General features: G+C 39.3%; 1 protein-coding gene across 1 annotated transcript; it reads right to left on the bottom strand.

Annotated features, from left to right (window-relative positions):
- Nucleotides 1–23219: 23219 nt before the first annotated feature.
- On the bottom strand, nucleotides 23220–24274 carry LOC149148680 (uncharacterized). Its single transcript, XM_089442250.1, has 5 exons — nucleotides 24171–24274; nucleotides 23919–24078; nucleotides 23708–23783; nucleotides 23536–23607; nucleotides 23220–23440 (listed from the first exon to the last, which is right to left on the bottom strand). The coding sequence occupies exons 1-5, from the start codon at nucleotides 24272–24274 to the stop codon at nucleotides 23394–23396; spliced, it is 459 nt and encodes a 152-aa protein (XP_089298376.1). The 3' UTR covers nucleotides 23220–23393.
- Nucleotides 24275–24576: the final 302 nt, after the last annotated feature.

The raw sequence follows: 24576 nt of genomic DNA, 5'->3' as shown, positions 1-24576 counted from the left end.
TATATTGTTGATGGAGCTTTATACCTTAGCTCGATGTAGTATTTACAATGACCAACCTATTGAGAAGCAAACCAACATGAAAACATAACAAACATAACATCATAATGACATGGCACTGATACCACTTATTGAAGATTTATAATATAGCTCATGGCGGTATTTACATCCATATATATACATATACCAAAATCACCAAAACATGTACCAAAACACCATACTAAAACTACTTTTCCTCAATTGGCAAACAAGGAAGGATACATAGCCCACATCTGATCCGCCATCTCCCATGTAGCTTTATCTGGCCTAAAGTGCTTCAATTTCACTTTAACTTGCTTGATTGCTTGGTTCCAGAGCATGAGCACCTTTTTCTGAAATATACACTGAGGCTTTGGCTGGAATTCTCCATCTAGTTCCACCTGCAATATAGACTAGCCCATCACATGATCAACATCTCTAACATATTTCTTAAGCAATGACACATGGAAAACATCATGGACTTTCACTGTCAGAGGTAGTGCAAGTCGATAGGTTACTAGCCCAATCCTCTCAATAATATTGAAGGGTCCACAAAACTGTGTTGCCAACTTGGCACATGATCCAATACGGAAGGAGCTCTTCTTCGGTTTGATGCACAAGTACATGGGTTCCCTAACCTCGAACTCCTTGAACAACCTGTTCCGATCTACATAGCTCTTCTGCCTATCTTGTGTTGCCTTTGTATTCTTGTTTAAAACATGCATCTCCTATTCAATGCCATCCAACATGTCCAGTCCAATCAACACCTTGTTAACTGGATCACTCCAATTGACAGGAGTATTGCAACTCAGCACATACAATGCCTTAAATAGACTCATCTTCAAATATCCCTGATACCCATTGTTGTAGGCGAACTCTACCAGTTGAAGGTATTATTCCCACTTTCGTTGTTGATGCATCATATACATCCTCAACATGTCCAACAATATCTTGTTGGCCCTCTTTGTCTATCCATCTGTCTACGGATGATAAGTTGTACTAAAGGCCAACTTTTTGCCCAAACCTGCAAATAAATCCTTCCAAAACTTGGAAGTGAACTTCACATCCCTGTCTGAAACAATATTCTTCAGAAAACCATGCAATATGACCACATGTCTGATGAATACCCATGCTACATCGCTAGCTGAGAATGTAGACTTCACTGGAATGAAATGTACAACCTTTTTCAACCTGTCCACAATAACCATGATGGAATCATGCTGTCTCACTTTCCTCGGCAAACTTGTGATGAAGTCCATGGAAATGACTTTCCATTTCCACTCTAGAATCACAATCGGCTATAGAAGTCCACCTGGATGTTTACAATCTGCCTTCACATGTTGGCAATCAAAACACCTAGCCACAAACTCTGCTACATCCCTCTTCAGGTTCAGCCAATAATAAAATATCTTCACTATTGTCAGTGTCTTCTAATAACCTGGGTGACCCGAATATGGTTTCGCATGAAACTCCCTCAATATCATCTTCTTGAGCTCACTACTGTCTAGCACATATATCCTATCTCTGAATCAGACCAATCCATCTGTTGTAAGACAATAGTCCACATCCTCTACACCTGCACTTGTGCTTGCGCCTATACTGCTACATGTACCTGTGCCCGCACTTGTACATGTACCGATACTACCACCTGTGCCTGTACTTGTACTATCACTTGTACCTGTACCTATAATCTACTACAACTTGTGCATAATATCTAGATATTTGACATCTTGCTGACCTGCTTGCACGATCCTATCTTGTAAGTTTGTCCCATAGGAGCTCATAATTGCTAAGTGATTTACTTGTATTCGCCTGCTAAGAGCACCTGCCACTCTGTTCTCTTTACCTTTGATATATCTGATCTCAGAATCAAACTCACTAGTCATGTAAAACCACTGAGCCTGCCTACTATTCAGGTTTAGTTGGTCAAATAGATATTGTAATCCACTGTGATCACTCATCAACACAAATCTCTTGCCCATAAGGTAGTGTCTCCACATCTTCAATGCATGTATGATCGCTTCCAACTCAAGTTCATGTGTGGGGTCGTTCTGCTCAAGCTCATTTAGTTTTCGTGACTCATAGCATAGCACCTGTCCATCATGCATAATGACTCCACCAAGTCCTTTCTTGCAAACATTTGTGCATACTACAAACTCTTTGTCCAGATCTACAATCTTTAACATTGGTGCATGTGTCAACAACTGCTTGAGTTTCTCAAAAATAGCCTCACACTCCTGTGTCCATTCAAACTTCTTACCTTTCCTCTACAATATTGTGATAGGATAAGCAATTTGTGAGAAGTTCCTGATGAACCTCCTATAATAGCCTGCCAACCCCATGAAAGATCTCACCTCATCCACATTTCTAGGAGCTACCCACTCCATGATGGCCCTTATATTTTATGGATCTACTGCAATTCCCTCCTTGGAGACAACACTCCTTAAGTAATGTACCTTAGTTTGAAAGAAACTACACTTGTTGAGCTTAGCATACAACTGATGCTCTCTTAACAACCTCAACACTACTGCTAAATGATTGGCATGCTCTTCCTCATTTTTAGAATATACCAATATGTCATCAATGAACACAATAACAAACTTATCCAAATATGAACGCAACACACTATTCATTAATCACATAAATGTAGTTGGAGCATTAGTCAAACCATATGGAACTACAACAAACTCATAATGCCCATACCTAGACTGGAAAGTTGTTTTGTAAATGTCCTCCTCTTTGATGCATACTTGATGATATCCGGATCTCAGATCAATCTTCAAGAACACTACTGCTCCCTTCAACTGATCGAACAAGTCATCAAGCCTTGAAAATGGATACTTGTTCTTGATGGTCACTTTGTTCAACTACCTGTAGTTAATGCACAATCTGTGAGTACCATCTTTCTTCTTTATGAACAATACAAGTGTGCCCCAAGGTGGTACACTTGGCCCAATGTATCCCTTTTCCAACATTTCCTTCAATTGCAGCTTCAACTCTACCAACTCAGGTGTGCTCATTATGTAAGGTGCTTTTGATGCTGGAGCTGCCCCCTGGCACCGACTCAATAGAAAAGTCTACCTCCCTGTGAGGTGGCAACTCTGAAATATCCTCCGGAAATACATCCTTGAACTGTTGTAGAACTGGGTACTTTCTCAAAACATCTGCATCATCAACTTCCTTACCCTTATCACTAGAAATGTGCACTGCAAATAACACACACCCATTCCTGCGACTACATTTTGCTTGCATAGCTGTCACCATCCTAACTGATGTGGATTTCTTCTTTTCCTATAAGACTCTTGGTTCCCCATTGTCATCCAAGCACTCAATAGCCTTGTCATAACAAATTACAATCCACTTTGGTTCTATGAAGGTACAACCAATCCATGTCAAACAACATACTGTATGATCCCAATGGTAATACATTCAAACGTGTTGCGGTAGGCATTCCATTCAAATCAAATGCACAAGATCTTACCCAATGATAAACTTGCTTCTTTGTACCTGTAGCTAGCTACACTAACCAATATTTTGCATGCAATTCCTTACTCAAAGCACACTTATCCACCAATTCAGGACTAACATAGCTATAATTAGATCCAGGGTCAATCAAAATAGAAATAAATTGATCACAAATCTTACCGTCCATCTCAATTATAGATTCCTGATGGTCTGCATGTTTATTATCTAATGTTGCATAAATATGAGGAACGCTCTGGCCAACATCCCCAACAGTTTCTGCGTCCAGCGCACTATATATTTGAGGTCTACCGCCCTAATACTTTGGACAATCTCTCCTACGGTGATCCCCTCTACAAGTCCAACACTGCACGAGCTCCTTATTATTCTCCTCATATCGATGTCCATGTCCTCTATCTGATGCATTGAACTTCTTAGATGGTGCAACATTCTTTTTATTATCTGTACCTTGAGGTATTGCTCATTTCTTGTCCCATTTCCCTATCTTCCTTGCATTACCTTTCCAATCTGGCTTAGTCTCAGACTTACGCTCCGATTTGTCATAGCAATGCCTTATCTTTTGAATGGTTTCCTCCAATGATTTAGGCTCATCGAACTCAATCTTGTTTTTAAATGCAACTGGAAATCCATTAATGAACCTCTGAACCTTGGCCTTCTCCTCCGTGAGATAAGGCACATACCTCAGTAACTCCAAGAACCTGCTAGTGTACTCCTCATCTATCATCAATCCCATATTTATCTCATATAATTCTTTTTCCCTATCATCAAAGTACCCCTTTGACAGATACTTCTTCTTGAATAACAACTCAAATTCACTCCAAGTCAATTCTTTCTCATGAATAGACCTGACATTCTTCACATCTACCCACCAAATGCATGCTTTACCTTTAAGACTGAATGTAGCTACTCTGGTTTTCATGTTCTCTGAATAATAATGTAGCCTGAATAAATTCCTCACGCCAAGAAACCATGCCTCTACATCATGTGGTTTCTTCATCTCTTTATCAAAAGTAGGTGGATTTTCTTTCTTAAACTCATCCAACAAGTATCCCCTATCACTCCTCATGTACGGATGATAACGATGACGATCATAGTGGGTATTTGAATCAGAACTAGAATAATACCTTTGTCTATCCCTTCTCCTCTCTGGAGTGTCCAACAATATTCCATCTCTAACCATGTCATCTCTATCTGACTTGTGACCACCATGTGACCTTCTGCCATATGCCCCATTAGTTTTGTCCTCCTACCAATAGCTGATCCGACGTGGTCCCTATTGATGCAAATCTGACAAACTCAGAAGTATCACTACATTTACCTATGTTTGTTTCTCCTGTGCCTTCATGATTCTATCATTATCTTCCTTACAACTCCTTATTTCTTCCTTTAAGCTTCTCAATGTATTTTCCAAATCGGAAGAGTTTCCAACACCATACTGCTCTTTTGATTTATAATGAGTCTTTGTAGTCTACCATCTTTCTATCCATTTGATATTTCTTCCTGCAAGGTATATCATGTCAGCTAAACCAAATCACAATAAAACAACGTACGTTAGTATAGCTCGGGGAGGATATCTTGTCCAAAAGATCAACAAATCAGCATGATACATGTATAACATAATCATGAAAGCATGTAGAAACATAACACATAAGAATATAACCATGCAACCATCATTATAGCTAGGGTCCACATGCAAACATTAACATGCATAAGCAATGCGTAACCAACCATACACATGCATAAACACATGTAATCAAGCATAAACGAACAATACTTGTAACCAAACCTACAAGAATGATACATGTAACCAAGCATACAAAAATGTAACCAAACATATGATAATGTAATCAAGCATGCAAAATGATACATTTAAGCGACATATAATGACATGTAACCAGTCATACACTCATGATGATGCATCCCACAACAACACCATCAACTTCCACATGGTGACATCACTACAACCATGATCAACACCATGCAAATGCAACAAGCACTTGGAATACAAGCATAATAGACGCACATACAACCGACATGAAGGCATGAACAACACACACAACCCATCTAGTTCGAGGGGTGAACCATGCTCTGATACCACTTTATAACACCCTCATCCCACATCTACCTAAGCAATCGACTAGTTGGAGTAAACATGTGACGAGAGGCCACTATGAGATTATTCGACCTCCTAAGTCAAGTTAAGGAAGTGGAATCGATGGAAACACACCATACAAACATTCAACATCAGTATTAGTACCCTCATGAACCAATCCAACCTTTCTGTCAACCAGCCCCTGGGTCCCACTGAGCTTTTGGACCACTTGGCCTCTGGACGCTCTCATGCTATGGGCATGCCAGCGTCTAGGGACCTCTGGACGCTCTCACAAGCCTGCAAGACAATGTCCAATGACTATTTTACACAGTGTTATGCCAACGTCCCCATGATTTGAGTCGCTTTTTTAGGTCCAGAGCCCAGGTCACTGCCCAGAATTGAATGACATATTGTTCTACAAGGAAATGACAGTACAAATGCAATCACTTGAATAAGACCTTGATTGAACCCCTAATAGCCATGAAAAACATTTCGTCAAACATATCATGAATATGTAATCTACGGGTGTAAATGATAGATCTAAGCATAAGGGTCTCATACTTAGCTGAGAATCGCTAAGAAACATTGATGCCTCAACACATCAACTTCCATTTCATCCATTAGGTCATAGATACATTGTTCATTCATTTACCAGTAAAAACATGATGAGAGCCATACATAGCTACTGTCATAAAACACATATATAACCAACATAATAGCAACAGAAATTCCAAGGAAATCATAGCCATATAATCCACATATGGATGAGTATAATACTCATAGAAATACAAGGTGAAATAACCTCATATTGATGATGTAAAATCCAAACTCGGGATAGGACTTCCACGTTCCACCAAACCGTAGAATGGCTGAGCCAAATCTCTCTTCAACCATTTACCCCCATGCCATATTCCAAGCATGAATGTGGGATCTCATAAAACACTTCAATCTAAAACCATCCAGGGCTTCCATAGGCCAACTACCTCAACCCATCAAACAATGATTCAACCTTACAGTTGGACATCACAAAACCATCATCAGATTGGTCTCTATCCAAGCCTTCCATGTCTCTAGGGCATTTGTTCCAACCAAGGCTCCAGGACTAGTAACTCAACCCACAGCTGCCACTGGGCTCCAGAGCATTTGTCCAACCAAGGCTCTGGGATTAGTAACTCAACCCACCAAGGGCTCCAGAGCGTTTTTCCAACTAAGGCTATGAGACTAGTAACTCAACCCAAGCTATTACAGGGCTCCAGAGCGTGTGTCCAATGAAGGCTCCAGGAACTAGTAACTCAACCCAAGCTAAGGAAACATGAGAACCAACCAAAAATAAAACAAGGAAATAAACCCACAATCTCCATGACTATCCAGGAAATGGCAAGGCTAGGCAATCCATTATCAATCCAGGCAATCCTCCATGCCAGTGACAGATCATGACCAATAATCCACATGCATATGCCATGCATGCCAAAACTAGTGAGGAAAACATACATGCAACTCAGTACTTGCAAACCAAATCCATTGTAGTTGCTGATCCCGATGTCCTCTTGCGCTTTCCTACTCTTCCTTTGCCTTCTTGCTCCAAAATCCAAGTATGCCACACCCTCCAAGAGTGCTCCAAGAAAACTCTAAGTATCCAAGAGTATGTGAGAGAGAGAGAGAATAATGAGAGAGCTCCAACACTGAACTAACAAAAGGTTACCAACTAATCCTCAAAAGCCTTTTTATGAATGAGGCCTCTATTTTCTTCATTCTCCATTATTTTCCTTCATTTTCCTCCTCACATGCAAGTTGTGACCTTTCGCCTTCCTTTTCTCCTAATTTCCATTATTTTCATAAATAAATGTGCCAAAAATGCCATTTTGCCTTTCCAAAGCCTTAACCATTGCCTTTGCCAATTTCCTTAACCATTAAATTACAACCACAATTGATCCCCATCACTATGATTTTACCCAACATTCAGCTTGGAATAAGTGTCCCATCAACCGTGGTTATTGTTTTTACCTTTATTAACTTTTATTACATGGAATTTTCACTAGGGTTGTTACACTCTGAGTGTTATAATTCTAATAAATTGCTCCTATAAAGGTTGAAATATTGGGTCAACAACAATTCCCGACAAACTTGTTTCAATAGGAGAGAGAGAAAAAAATCATATGTTGGCATACCCATTCCATTTTCCTTAGCACATACCATAGTTTCCAATTCCTAATCACAGATGGGATTAACCTTTTCCATCTTAGTTAGCCCAAGCAAAGAGCTTGAAACATGGACATGGTTATTATTTTTTTTTCTTTCTTCTTTAATTTCACTACACCATTCCATCTACCATCATGCAAATTGCTAATGTTTTTCATAACATCATGACTTGAAAGACATTTCCACTTTTCCCTATTCAAAAATTCTTTGCTCTCAACCAAAATACCGTCCTTCGTGTTGCATTTAGTTGGAAAATCATGAATTGATGTATTTATCTGAAGAAGTTCATTTCCTCCAAATAAGCAACAACATGTTCCAAACCAATTATCAGTAATGTCACACCAGTTGATAGATGGTAATTCCTTGGTTCACTTTTGTGCCTTACAAAGGTTGTGAAAATCTCATGACATCGTTTTCTAGACTGACAAGTCTTTTATTTTTTTTTAGATTATGACACCCATGCCTCTTTCTGACATCCACATGAATATTCCAACATTGAGAAAGTTCAATGCAATATTGATTGTAAGCACATAACTATTTCATTGTCTGCTACTTGATTTGTCCCACAATCATGACAACTCTCTTTTTGTAATCTCTTTTTAATAACATTTTTTAGGACAGGTGATGCATGTAGTATAGGTGGGGGATGGATGTAGCATATCACTACTAATGAGACACCACCCTTATAAAAAGTTGCTACATTTTTAATGAGTATATCACATTCAAATGTTTATTAAAATTTAACTATGTATATAACAATAATATATTTACACTGAAGGTGTTCATATGATGGGTTTGGTTGGGCGGATTCAATCAATCAAAGAAGCTTATTTTTGTCTTCCTTCATCCTATTAATTTTGACGTGGGCTGAAATCGCCGCGCTGGATATGTCACTGTTATCACCCCAAGAAACTCACCTAGGTTGTATATCAGTGATGCTTGGGAACATTATAAACTCAACAAAATGTTGGATAAAATGATGGATGAATGAAATAAATGTTGTATGTTCAAGCCAGATAACCACTTCTATTATGATTGGCCCCAGACATGGGTGAACACCCCCAAACTACAAGGCTTTTAACCACCAATTACTCACAGCTTAGACAAAATGTGGATGATGGAGAAGACTGACTACACTAGCAGATACACAGGACCCTGTGATGGCCAGCTGCAACCAGCTAAAAGGCTTGTAAATATATTATCTAATACACAGACAGGATGACAACTCTCGATGCATTAAACAACAGAAGCCTGCAAGAAATTTCAATGAACAACTAAATTCTAACACAGAGGTGGGATGATAGCCCCTCTGATGCTAAACATTCACATCTCATGAATTAATGCAGGATAGGCACAACCTGGAACAAGAAGAAGTGAAAAGTGAGCAAATGACAACAAAAGAAGCTTGTATTAGTTGGAAATGAAGACCAGAAGCTGCAGGTCTCAAAGTAGTTATAGTCTCCAAAAGTTGAAGCTTACAACACACTAACACTCACCTCACACTCATCAAACTGATTACATCGTTTTTCTGAGTATATATAGAATCAGTTTACAAAAATCTCTACTAGGCTATGCGTGGAGGGGTCATAATGGACCACCAACCGCTTTAATTATCTAATATGGGTCTCTTCTGCAATCTGACTGTGTCTGCGAATGAATTTGACCTTCTCGGATGTTCTGCTGTCCTTTTTGAGCCGGTAGAGTGTAATATGAAACAAGCTCCATAACTGATAAATGCTGTGACTGGCTCGAGGCATGTCCTTTTCCTTCTCGGCCATCCTACTTGTTAAATGCGGTGGTTGAGGATTAACTGCGCAGAGTGGTGAATATTGGCCACCTTCTTCCTTGGGATGCACGGGACCAACTATGGACGCAGACAATATGGCGGAGGCATGAGCAAGACGGGGAAAAGACATTAGTCGTTGGATCACGCAGATGGATGGAGGATATGACTCGGCGGGAGCACGAAGGCAGGAAGACTGAGTATAGGAAAATACACTATCGGAGGCGGAAAAGCGGACATGAGACTTTATACAAAGGAATGGTGAGTCATATCGGGTCCGACACCTGATATCACATCGGCGGAAATGGAGTGGTCTACATTAACATCAAGCTCTGATCCTGCGACTTGCGATCACCGATAAACATCGCATCAGTACTTCGGAAGCGGGTGCAAACAAATGTGGGCCGTTGGATCATCGGGACTGATCGGACGGCGGCGGAGCGATCGCGATATCGCATCGGCAGAAGACAAAGGGTGGAGCCTTAACACACATGGGTGCGATTTGCGATAGCCATTAGATCGCATCGCAATATTGCAGCGGCAGAAGACAAGGGGCGATAGGAGGTTGTGGGGTAAATGTGAGATTGCGATCCGCCGATTAGATCTGGACCGTTGACCGGCCAGATTTAACGGTTGTTGTGCCACCATCATTTAAGCCTGCACCTGAGGGTTTTTTTATGGTTTTGTAGTGTTTTTGCCTCCTGATAGTGCATTGTCGACCCTCCAAGGGCTCTCCTCTTGCAACTATTTCGATCGGTGGATGACCTTTGACCAAAATTGGAGATTTCAACAGCATGCATGGATCCCTTGGCATGATTTTAAGCAGATTTTCAGACTTTGGGAGTGTTTTTGTATCCGTTTTTATCCTTTTGTATAGCAGCGCTAACACTGGCTCCTTCTGGGGATGAGATCCTCCCTGTGAGGTCTCAAGCACCTGCAGATCAATGCCTTCTTGATGAAAAACAGATTAGCAAAATTCCTAGTGTTCCATTGGGCATGGAGTCTGACTGTTCCTACACTACCACTGCTAAAACAAAACAAAATATTTACAATTTTTTGAGGCCAAAAGACCTTAAACCACATAAATTTTGAGAAAACGCCCATTAATTGGGTCATCAAAAACTGCTTCTCCCCCCATACTTTTCAGTATGAAGGTGTTGTTCCCTTGAATCTGTGAAAAAGGGCCTGTCCAGAAAGCATCAAACTTTCCATGATTGCCTTTCTTTTCCTTCAGTGCATCCCATTTCAGGACCAAGTCTCCAACCTGAAAATTATTTGCTCAATGTTTTTCTGTCAAAAACATCCTTGATCTTTTTCTGATGTGCTGCAGCCTTTTCAACCAGCTGTTCTCTAATCTGATGTAACTCTGTCAAATTAGTGATCCTTGTTGCCACATCTTCTTCCTCATCTTGTTCTTCTTGAAGGAATTTTGCCACAGGGAGGGTTAGTTGAATCGGAAATACTGACTCAGTGCCATACACCAGTTTGAATGGAGAATTCCCTGTGGATCTTTTGATGGTCACTCTATCAACCCAAAGTGCATATTTGAGCTTGGAATCCCAATTCTTCTTGTTATCCTCCAATAGCTTTCTTAATTATCCTTGTTAGACTCTTGTTGGAAGATTCTTCTAGACCATTGCCTTGAGGGTAATATGAGGTGGAATGAACCAGTTTAATGCCCATTGAATCACACATTTCCACCAAGTCTTTTGCCCTAAAGGCTGCTGCATTATCTATTATTAGCTTATGTGGACAACCAAATCTGTTAAAAATATTTTCTGTTAAAAACTTTATGACCACATTATGGTCAGCCTTCCTTGTAGGCACTGCTTCAATCCATTTTGTGAAATAATCAATGGCAACTAATATCCACCTATGCTGGCCACTAGAATGCAGATTAATTTCACCAATGAAATCTAGACCCCACTGCTAAAAAGGTCCTTTTGCCTGAATTGGTTTTAGGGGAAAGTATTTTAACTGCTATTTTCCTTCAAATCTCTGGCACCTGTCACAAGACTTAACAAAAACAAAAACATCAGAAAATAAAGTGGGCCACTAGTACCCGGCTCTGAGAATCTTGTGGGCTGTGGTTTTCCAATAATGGTGCCCTCCACACATGCTGTTACGAAACTGTTGCATGACCTCTTTTGATTGTTCTTTGTCCAGACACCTTAAAAATATTCCAGATGGATCCCTCCAGTAGAGCAGATTATTATTTATGCAATATTTTGCTGCCCTGAGTTTTAAAGTTCTTGCTTGACTTTGAGTAAATTCTGAAGGGATCTCTAGCTTCTGCAAGAAATTAATTATTGCAGCATACCAATTACATGAAGCTAGATTCTCGGCCACTGACTGTTTTCTCTCTGTTTCAGCTGTTTTTTCCTCTTCTTTTGCCTGACCATTTTCTGCCATCATGCATAGGAAATCAATGTCTAAAATTCTGCAATTTTCTTCAGCTAATAACTTGGCAAGCCCCTGACCTCTGACTAGCTTTGTGGGCTTCAACTCTATGTTAAATTCAATCATTTTAGCAATCCACTTGACCCTTCTTCCATCAGCATCAGGTTGAGTTAAGACATCTTTTATTGCAGTAGAGGGAACATATGCAATTATTTTTGAGTGCAAGATATATACTCTGAAAGCCTTTAGGGATTTAATAAGAGCATATGCCTGTTTTTCTATAATGTCATACCTCAATTCAACATCCCTTAAATTCTTGCTGAAAAATGCCACCGGATGTTCTGAACCTTCTTCGTCTTGCTGCAACAAAACAACTGCAATGGTATCCTCAGAGGCAAATGAAAATAGATGAAACTCCTTATTGTAATAAGGACTTATTAATGTGGGAGCTTCCATTATAGCCTTCTTGATGGAATCAAATGATGTTCTTGCTGTTTCGGTCCATCTTACCTCCGCTCCTTTTTTTAACATGGAGGTTACGTGCTTTACCAGCTCTGCAAAATTTGGAATAAACCTCCTGACAAAATTAATTTTGCCCAGGAAAGACTGTATATCTTTCTTTGATCTAGGGACAATAAAAGCCTGAATTGCTTTGACTCTTTCTGGGTCAATCTGAACACCTGCAGCAGACATAATATGTCCTAACAGCATGCCTTCATGTAGAGCAAATTGCGATTTTTTGGGATTGACTGAGATTCCAAACCTTCTGCACTTCAGGAACACCTTTTTCAAATGTTGCAAATGACTTTGATGGCTGCTGGAATAGACAGTTATATCATCAAGGTAGATCAGCACAAATTTGTCCTTCTCTCCCACAAATTCTATATCCATAGCTCTCTGAAAAGTGGCTCCAGCATTCATCAATCCAAATGGAATTTTAGCATACATAAACGTGCCCCAAGGAGTGGTAAAAGCAGTCATTTCTTGGTCATCTGGGTGCACAGCAATCTGATTGAAGCCTGAAAATCCATCTAAAAATGACATCACTTTTTCTCCTGAGACCTTCTGCAACAAATGCTCCATCTTCGGCAGAGGATAGTTGTCCTTCTTGGAACATTTGTTTAAATTTCGGAAATCAACACACAGTCTGATTTCTCCACTCTTCTTCACATTGTTCCTCCTCCATGACGACATTCTGGAAGGGAGTTTTTACTTTGTGATCTTCCTTAGTTTCTTCACCCCTCTACATTATTTGTAGCTGCTCATTTTCTCTTCTGAATGGATTCTGATTTCTTGGAGCAAATGCATTTTGTTGCCTTGTTTTTCCATAATTTTGCTCAACCTTTAGCTTAGAAATTTTAGCTGCCAATGACTCAATCATCCTAGTCATTTTGTCCAATTTAGGTTCTGAAGATGATGCAGAAGAAGTAGAAGCCTGACTTCTCTATCTTCTGCTGTTGGCTTGACTCTTTAACTTTTTTGCAGCCATGATATTGGATTCTACTTCTAGGGTTGCATCCTGCATGTCTGCCAGTGAAGCACATCCCCTTTCTCTCAATAACAGGCAGAAATTTGAGTCAAAAGCATTGGCATAAGTGAGTTTGGCAGAGGTAGGAGTAGGCTTTACCTCAGTTGGAATCTTATTATACATTCCATTGAATCTTTTGTTAAAATCAGGCATCAATTCCCCATTTCCCCTCTTCAAATTACCAAACTCTGTATGATAATATAGCAAGTCTTTCTTATCTCCCCATTGCTTCAAAAATGCATCATCTAATGCTTCTATATCTGTAATAGATCTCTGGGGTAATTCTCTAAACCACTTCCTAGCCTATCCATCAAGACTCTGGACAAAAACTCTCATCCACACATCATTTTCACTTATATCTGAATTATCAGCATAACTGTAAAAGGCTTCTAGGTGTTCTTCTGCTGTTACTCCCTCTGTACCAGTAAATTTAGGCATATATTTTTTATATTCTCCCACAGGCATAGAATTTAGAGGTACATGCAACACCAATGGTCCATATCTAGCAGCAACAATTCTTTCTATCCTCGTGGGTGCTTGTTGTCCTGCCATGATGGGAATATTTGGAACAATACTAACAGATGAAGGAGTAGGAAGTAATGTAATGGATGTCAATGAATAAGGGATGTTTTGGATTAAATGGGATGCTTTCTTTGGAATAAGATTCAAATGGGAACTAACTGTACAAGGGGCTGAACTGATCTCTGAAGGTTTTTCTTTATTAACAGAGCTGTTTTCCAAATATTCAAACTGTAAATCTTCGGCAACAACTTTATCTTTCAGAGATGAGATAGATTTCTTAGGCTTACCTGATCCTGATGCCCCTTTCTATGAAGATTTCTTCGATTTAGTAGTCCTCTCAGGTTCAAGCAATGGTTCAGCTGGAGATTTTTTAGGATTTCTTCGAGTACGTCTCACAAACTTAGCCAGAACTGCAATGTGGAGTCGCCACTAAGTAGGTCCTCCAGTAGAGTCGCCAGATAGATGATTACAACTAGAAATGTGCCCAGACTTTGTCTATCATCAAAATCTGGAACTGTGTCGTCTCCCAGGGAAGCTGAGCTTTGATCTCCTTTCCCCGGCAATGACGCCAATTAATGTTATCACCCCAAGAAACTCACCTAGGTTGTATAACAGTGATGCTCGGGAACATTATAAACTCAACAAAATGTTGGATAAAATGATGGATGAATGAAAGAAATGGTATATATTCAAGCCAGATAACCACTTCTACTATGATTGGCCCCAAACATGGGTGAACACTCCCAAACTACAAGGATTTTAACCACCAATTACTCACAGCTTAGACAAAATGTGATGATGGAGAAGACTGACTACACCAGCAGATACACAGGACCCTGTGATGGCCAACTGCAACCAGCTAAAAGGTCTGTAAATCTATTATATAATACACAGACAGGATGACAACTCTCTATGCATTAAACAACAAAAACTTGCAAGCAATTTCAATGAACAGCTAAATTCTAACACAGAGGTGGGATGACGGCCCCTCTGATGCTAAACATTCACATCTCATGAATTAATGCAGGACAGGCACAACTTGAACAAGAAGAAGTGAAAAGTGAGCAAATGACAACAAAAGAAGCTTATATTAGTTGGAAATGAAGACCAGAAGCTGCAGGTCTCAAACTAGTTACAGTCTCCAGAAGTTGAAGCTTACAACACACTAGCACTCACCTCACACTCATCAAACTGATTACATCGTTTTTCTGAGTATATATAGAATCAGTTTACAAAAATCTCTGCTAAGCTATGCGTGGAGGGGTCATAATGGACCACCAACCGATTTAATTATCTAATATGCGTCTCTGCTGCAATTTGACTGTGTCTGCAAATGAATTTGACCTTCTCGGATGTTCTGTTGTCCTTTTTGAGCCGGTAGAGTGTAATATGAAACAAGCTCCATAACTGATAAATGTTGTGACTGGCTCGAGGCATGTCCTTTTCCTTCTCGGCCATCCTGCTTGTTAAATGCGGTGGTTGAGGATTAACTGCGCAGAGTGGTGAATACTGGCCACCTTCTTCCTTGGGATGCACGGGACCGGCTATGGACGCAGACAGTATGGTAGAGGCATGAGCAAGATGGGGAAAAGACATTAGCCGTTGGATCACGCAGATGGACGGAGGATATGACTCGGCGGGAGCACGAAGGCAGGAAGACTGAGTATAGGCAAATACACTATCGAAGGCGGAAAAGTGGACATGAGACTTTATACAAAGGAATGGTGAGTCATATCAGGTCCGACACCTAATATCGCATCAACGGAAATGGAGTGGTCTACATTAACATGAAGCTCTGATCTTGCGACTTGCGATCGCCCATGAACATCGCATCGGTACTTTGGAATCGAGCGCAAACAAACGTGGGCCGTTGGATCGTCGGGACTGATCGGACGACGGTGGAGCGATCGCGATATCGCATCGACGGAAGACAAAGGGTGGAGCCTTAACACACATGGGTGAGATTTGTGATAGCGATCAGATCGCATTGCAATATCGTAGCGGCAGAAGACAAGGGGCGATAGGAGGCAGCGGGGTAAATGTGCGATTGCAATCCGCCGATTAGATCTGGACCATTGACCGGCCAGATCTAACGACTACTGTGCCACCATCATTTAAGCCTGCGCCTGAGGGTTTTTTTTATGGTTTTGTAGCGTTTCTGCCTCCCGATAGTGCATTGTCGACCCTCCAAGGGCTCTCCTCTTGCAACTATTTCGATCGGTGGATGACCTTTGACCAAAATTGGAGATTTCAACAGTCATGCATGGATCCCTTGGCATGATTTTAAGCAGATTTGCAGACTTTGGGAGTGTTTTTGGATCCGTTCTTATCCTTTTGTATAGCAGCGTTAACAGTCACCATTTTCCATGACATGAGGCTTTGCTGGTAATGAATATTCATCTCCCTGAAGTTAGGGGTTTGTCACCAATACTGCGGTGCAAAATCAAATTAATGGAGTCTTAAATTACTACTCTAGAAGTTGCGCTCTAGAAGTTTCTTGTCTCCCAGACAGAGGCATTGCTAACATCCACTATCGTGAGCCAACCAAATTCAGTGAGTTTTAGGGCCGCTGAAGCACCAACAAGGGTTACCTGGTTGGAAACCCAGACGTAGGTTTTGGGAGGGATTTCGGCATACCAAATAACAACATAACAAGGTTGGAGTTAGGCTATATATCATGTGGAACTAATAATCCCATCGATGATTTCTAGCGTTGCGACTTCGATTGGGAGCAGAATAGACAATGTCTCGTAGAATACAACTTTGGATTATGTAAAAATTCTATTGGAGACAAGAATGGGAGCTTTTAGATGGTCATGAATCCCTATGATTATGATGCAGTGAATCCTTGACTGGGCACCCTGAATCATGTAATGATTCAAACAGAGCCCCTGTGGATTATTTTCCAGAGAGACATGGTCATCCAACTCAAGGAGGAGCTGATCATGAACAGTTACAAGACAATAGATAGAAGGGGTGTGAATGTCCACATTGCAAACGGGCCCTGTATCACCATTCAGAATGTGAGTCACATCATCATCCATGGCATTCACGTTCACGACTGTAAGCCTGCTGGAAATGCTATGGTGAGGGATTCTCCCACACATTATGGGTGGAGAACCATGTGCGACGGAGATGGGATCTCCATCTTCGGAGGAAGCCATATTTGGGTGGACCATGTCTCCTTGTCCAACTGTGCCATTGATGCCATCATGGGATCCACTGCTATTACCATCTCAAACAACTATTTCACTCACCACAACGAGGTACTCACATCAACAAATTTGAATTTGAATAAGAGTCATTATAAATTTGAAAAGAAAAGTAAATTTAGTTCAAATACTCCAAGAATGTGCCACTTGATCAATTCATTCTAATTCCCACTGAAATCTCATAGAACAATTGTAATAGTTGCTTCACATTTTCGTGTTGAAAATTTCAAGTTACGTTGTTGGGTCCTAGTGATAGCTACACTCCCAATGTTAACATGCAGGTGATGATTGCATACAACCATTTTGGAGAAGGTCTTATGCAGAGAATGCCAAGGTAAATATATAATTTCTCCATTATTCCAGTACTGTTGAAGTCGTCTTAACAAAAAATTAATATTTATGAATGCTTGTATTGCCAAGAAATGAATGGATATATATTAATGAACAAATGCAGGTGCAAACATGGATACTTTCATGTGGTGAACAATGACTACACTCACTGGGAAATGTATGCAATTGGGGGAATGCAAATCCCACAATCAACAGTCAAGGCAATAGATTCTTGGCACCTGCAAATCCTTTAGCGAAAGAGGTAACAAAGCAGATAAACAAGGACGTGGATCAATGGAAGGATTGGAATTGGAGGTCAAAAGGAGATATGATGCTCAATGATGCATATTTCACTCAATCTAGGGCAAGGGTGTTTTCGGCGTATTTAAAAGTATCCAGTCTAGTAGCCAGGCCTGCAATGCTTATTGGGCCACTCACCTAGAATGCATGCGTACACTCAAATGCCAAACAAAATCCCAAAAACGTATTTGTCGAATTACACTCAAATCAGCCAAACAAAATTGAGGAGATCTGGTTTGGGTAGGAAATCTCCGTTAATTTTTAAAATACATAAACTTATATAGATAATTTATCTTAATAGATTTTAACTAAGCAACTACAATTTTCCAAGTTTGTAATTTTTATAACTACCTAGTTCTAGATTCTATGAACATTTTAAATAATAAATTGTAATCAAAGTAACATGAACTTTGTAAGTGTGAAAACATTAGTGAACAAAATAATTTATTCGTATATATAGTTTTGAAATTTATAAAAATATTTAAACTCCATATAAACCAAAAAAAACAAAAAAAAAAAAAACAAAAACTTATGTTTGAACTTGTAGATATCTCACTCTATTTCGAACAAATGAAACAATTCTATTCCTTATCCTCTAACAAGCAGCAGATGATATAAATCCTTCATGAATTGTATTTGTTATGGTTTCCATGATTCGTTTTTTCTGCAGATAATTTTATTATGGCATTTGCTTTGGTGGTTAGCCCTTATCCGTTTACTTGAGCAACGAGAAAATGGAGGAAAATAACTAGCAATTGTCCCAAAAGGTACAAAGAGAGGCCGATAGGATTATTAAATTAGAATTGTTGAATTTCTCTAGAAGAGATGTTGGTTCAAGCCTAACGGATGAGCAATTTGAGCTAGCTAAACGCCTTCTAATTGTTTTTTTATTATGGTAAAATTATATTGATAATTCATTGGTTTTGCTTTCAAAAGCTTGAAGGAATTTGAAGAGCAAGTATAGAATTGCTAGAATTGCTTTGTGGGATTTGATCCCAAAATCACTGATTTGTAGATATATACTCAATGAAATGTTAAGCAACAGACATGCAGAATTCATAGTCGAATGAAATGGATAGGCCTCCACAATATTTTTTGGATAATTTATACTTATCTGTGCACTCTAGGGTATGTCTGCCTAAAACTATATATTTCTTGTAAACCTACGCTATATGGTTTAGCCACAGTTTTTTAGAATATAAATTCTAACTGTTATTGTCTAATAACATAATGATTTCTAGACTATGTGATTAGTTATATTTTTCTTGTTCTGGCACTGTTTTGGTAGCCTGAGGTATTTATCTATATATTTTTCCAAGCAAAACTTAATGAGAACCTGAGGAATACTTTGTCACATTTTGGATGGCATTCTTGATAAACCCATGAACCAAGACTAGTACACCTGATCAAAAAGGCTTTAATCTGGCACCTGCTATCACAAAATTAGCTAAATGCCTAAAAACATTGACCATAACCAACTGAACTAACCTCTTCGACTAAGATATATGTGTGTGTGGCATTTAATTCATGTCTCTAACCTCAAAAAAGGGAAGACGTTAGATGAAACATACTTCTAGATAATTTAGTATCTGCAGTTTATATATATAGATATATATTGGGATGCTTGACAGAAACATACCTCAAGGGGCTGCAGTGCAAAGAGAGGCTTCCTTTAATAAAAGATTAATAAACTTATGCTATCCTGATTCACAATTGCTTACATATTTAGCGTTTTCCCTGCAACCTTTATGACCTTTTCCTTTTACTTGTTGTCCTCTTGAGGTTTGCTTCGAACTGAGAGTCCATATATCCAGTGGGCTGCGAGGTTTGTCACTCTGTCCTGTCATACGACATAAATTGCCGACAACTTGGGGGAGTCGTTTTTGTTGATTTGGTCATGGCGTTAATTGAAGTGAAGACGTTTATATGTAAATACTGAAGACCTTGCCATTGTGAGAGATCCAATCCTCTATGGATATGATGTGTGGAATCTAAACAGTTCAGAAGGTAACCCCCATAAGAGCTAGCTTCTGCAGACAATGACAGAGGCATTTGAGTTAATCATAGGATCAATCGCCATGAAAAAATAATGTGCATACACTATGTAGGTTGAGGTTGATGGTTGTTACATCGATCTCCATGGGGGCATGCTGCATATGGACGATATAGATCAGTCTCAACCAGTGTCGTTGAAGGCATGAATGCCCACATGTTATAATTCTAATCATCAAGAGAGAGTCAGGAGATTAATCCCCATGGTAGTTTGAGATGTAAATGCTCAATTTACACTGCAAACTGCAACTTTGGCAATATCTGGTTAGAAGATGACGAAGAACAATAGGGAACTCCTGTAGTGTTGAATTCTTTGAAGTACCTACCAATAACTATCAGCTAAGGCAACCGAAACCATTCAAGGATTTCCAACGAAGACAGAAAAATTTCACCATGCACTTCACAAAAAGCCAACAATGCTGCTCTTCAAAGAATAAGAACTTCAGTTTTCTAAATTTTCATATGTGTGTCTTTGGTTTTATTGAGAATTGTTTGTATCTTTTGATCTCTTACTGTTCTCCACTAATCTCTTCCTAAACAGCAGCAGAAAATAAACAGCACTCTTTGCCTCATGCAAGAGGGTATTTTTTTAGAATGTAGAATGTAACATATGCAATCTACATGTATGCTGTAGCAACAATGTGCATGCACTATTCAGTGCGAGAAGGATCCTAGCCCTTAGTAATGAATGGAACAAGGGCTACTATGTGACTCTTGGACATTGCCATTTATGCTGTGAATCTTCTTTTCTCATGAGTTCACAAATGAAATGTTTCGAAATTTTCATGGGTCAGAGTTCTTTTTCAGTTCAAATGATATTCAATTTTTTAGCAAAATTTTGCTGTGTCCTAATTGGAAATAAAAAGTTCATATTTTCATTATTCTTTTGTTATCATTCACAAGATTTTGTTTCAGATGATTCAATCTTCTGTGGGGTTTTTGATGGCCATGGTCCTTATGGTCATCTTGTTGCCTGTAGGGTCAGGGATTCATTACCAGTGAAACTGCATTCTTTTTGGCAATCCTTCAAGGATAAAGCAAACAACATCAATGCTATCGATACATACAATAACAAAAAGAAGGCAAAAAATGGCCAAAATGACTTGGGTGGTGATGGCCAAGTCAGTTCAAGAAAGGAGTCCAGTCTTTTTTCTGCCTGGAAAGATACCTACCTGAAAGCGTACAAAGTAATGGACAAAGAATTGAGGTCTCGTCCGACTATAGACTGCTTTTGCAGTGGAAGCACTGCAGTTGCAGTTGTTAAATAGGTAATCTGCAATTAGTCCATATATTTTATATGTATTAGTTATGAATGAAATTTCGTTTCTTTCTGTTTCGTCCTGTTTTCTGCTGTTTAACTTGAAATAAGATATAGACGTTCCTTGTATTGAGGTAAAACTACATACCTTCTGTTTTAGATTTATAAGAAAAATATGGTACATTTTCAATGCCCAAAAAATTAACATCTGAAAACTATAAGACCTGTTGGCACATAATGTCCTAGCAAGCAAGAAAACAAAGCCAGATGCTATTACCAAAGTCCAATCTCCCCATTCTCTCAAAATTTCCTATGATATTAGGTAAATGGGGATCGGGAGTAACACTTGAGGATGAAATTTGAATTACTTTACCTACTTGAATTATTAATGATTTTTTTATAATAATTAAATAGCGAATAATATTATTTTATGATTACGGAGTTCCATAATTCAAGAGGGAAACCTCCACGCAGTTAGAAATAGTTAGAGACAATTGTACCTTTCTTTCTCGGAGATAAAAGGAAGTCTCGGTGGAAAGAAAGGGGTTTAGTCTTTGTTATGGAAAAAGGATAACAAAGGTATGTGAAATTGAGTGGAAAGAAAGGGGTTCAGTCTTTGTTATGGAAAAAGGATGAGAAAGGTCTGTGAAATTGACAGGACGCTGTCAAAAGAGGGATAACTTGAGCTGGACTTGAGCCAATGGATAACCTAAAGGTCTGTGAAATTGACAGGACACTGTCAAAAGAGGGATAACTTGAGCTGGACTTGAGCCAGTGGATAACCTCATTTGGGGGTCTGTGAAATTGACAGGACGCTGTCAAAAGAGGGATAACTTGAGCTGGACTTGAGCCAGTGGATAACCTCATTTGGGGGGAGAAGAGGCCGACATTGCCCTTCTCAAGGTTGGGTGGAGAAAGTTACCCTGTTGAATTCATGGATTTAACATAAGGCAGATAAGTACACAAAAATGACTTGAAATCTGTAGTTAAATGCATGAAGGCAGATAAGTACACAAAAATGACTTGAAATCTGTAGTTAAATGCATGATTGAAATTATTTACAATTTACTGTTAACAGTATTGAAATATGGTTCCAATATATACATTCTGTTGTAATCGAAACTGTATAAGTCCTATTAATGATGTGCAGTAGATATATAAATAAACATGTAGTGGGAACAGTAGACCCAACATTTTATTTTAAAAGGGAAGAACTCTGAATGAATTTGATGACTTTTAGGTGTGTTACAGATAAAACTATTATTTCCCTTAGAAGGCAGAGTATCGAACTCTGGAGGAGAAAGAGGATTTTGGGTTGTGAATCAACCTATATACTAAAACCGAAAGGAAAGACCCGGAATTAATTATGCCTGTAACGGAAAATTAAGAAAAGAGTATATAACTGTTGCCTGCTTTTATAAAGAAAAGTAAATTAAGCGGTAGAACAAAGAGAGTGATGGAATCGTTCTGATTAATATGGGTTAAACTAATTATTCAACAGTCGAGGGGGTTAGGACTAGGCTGCCAATCTGATACCGACCCCGTCCAGAACCCCACAAAAGATTGTCATGGTGAATAAACCAATTGAAGTTAGGGGTGCATGAATTTATTCTTCTGTTCACATTTAAAGAACAGGGAACAATAAACTGAAAAAGAAACACAACTCTAATTTATATCTCTGTAGAGAGAGAGAGAGAGAGAGAATTCGTAATATTTGGCTCTGGTATGTTATAACCAGTGCGACAGAGAAACCTTTTCAAAGGAAAGGAGAAATTATTTGAAGTCAACAGGAAACCGATAAAGAACCTGTAGCATTTGCTTATTCCCAATTTTATAAAATTACCAAACCATTTAACTAAACACGACAGCCATAATCGGAAAACAAACATTAAGTATCAATCTGCATCCATGCTCCTTTAAAAAAATTATATCACCCCGCAGAAGAGTTCTGTCTAGCAATTACAGTTATACACTATACACAGAAGAAGTCAAAACATTTTCTTTCTATGGAAACCCCAAATTTTTACACGAGCTGTCCATGCAAAATGCACAGTTATAAATTATGAACCCCACAGGGTTAATACTGGCCAAGAGACCTCTCGATAAGCAAACTATTCAGTTCGGTATAACATAAGAATGTAAACCCTCTTCCTATAATTCTTTAACCCGACGTAAGGCTGCAAGTAAGTCAGTAAAGAGCACTTGTGAAGCCAAGGATATCAGTGTTGAGAAGCTGCCAGACTCCCGAACCCCAGTGGAAGCATACCTGAGAAGTGCACGGCGTGAGGTGAAAACCCTAAAATAATCATGTGTATCAATGATAATGAACCGTAAAGCAAAAAATGGGTGCATTAATCTTACCTACGGCAAGGGTTCCGATTATCTGGAACTGGGTATTGAAGAGTACGCCTTTTGCTATCTGGAGAGCGCAACCTGCGAGAAGAATTTCAATTCATGAATTAAACCTAATAAGATACCAGGAAACCCAGTCATGGAGTGAATTAATAGAAGAGGTGTTGAGATGATGAATTACCTGGAAAGGGGCAGAGCGTCATCCGCTCGAACCTGGAAAAACCCCCGACAGTAAAACTGTCTGATAACTGGACACTCTGTAACAGCACGTGCAACTCAGATAGGAAGTAAACTCTGGGACAATGAAAATACTGGCAAAGCGACCTGAATAGTAAAACCTCCTCCCAAGCGAAAGGGTTAGATTATGATAAAAATAGAGACGATGACCTCACCTGGAAGAAATGATGTTGTGTTGATTTCCAGCTCCGAGACCCGTTCGTGAGATTGTTAAACCAGGCTCCTCTGTCAGTTTGAACAGTGGTATACTCTGTGAGATTGATCACTGTCGGTAGTTTGATGCAAGAAGGAACCGCAGAACAGTTACTACTGGAACTTAAAGAATGCATAAGCTGGAAGATAACTGCACGAACTTAACACGACGCTGCCATTCCCTCGCAGAACATAAATATCCATGAATAATAGACCACTCCCTCGCAGAACTGTCCCGCTCTATTTTGACGCCACTCCCTCGCAGAACTGTCCTGCTCCACCTGTCAGCACGAGACTGAAAAACTCCTGGTTGTGCCATTCGGAATCCGATGCCACGTGTCAGCATGAGGAACAAAGGGACGACGAAAGTCCCTTTCAAAGGAAGGCCTATCGGCCTAATTAATGTACAATGAGCACTTTATATTTATTTATAAACAAATAAATGAATAAAGTGGTGTGATTCCAATTTTGTTTGCGGGACGAATTTTCCATTAGTGGTTTTAAAAATTCAATTTAAATATAAACTTATTCAAAATATTTGTGATTAATTTATGCTTTTTAAATTTATATAATCATAATACATTGTTAAAGGAGATAGGCAAACTAATGATTAGAGGATTA

This window comes from Pinus tabuliformis, chromosome 9 (assembly GCF_031772625.1).
Source record: "Pinus tabuliformis cultivar Carrire ecotype Pingquan chromosome 9, CPIR1, whole genome shotgun sequence".
Classification (NCBI taxonomy): domain Eukaryota; kingdom Viridiplantae; phylum Streptophyta; class Pinopsida; order Pinales; family Pinaceae; genus Pinus; species Pinus tabuliformis.
This window is presented reverse-complemented; position numbering and strand designations above follow the sequence as displayed.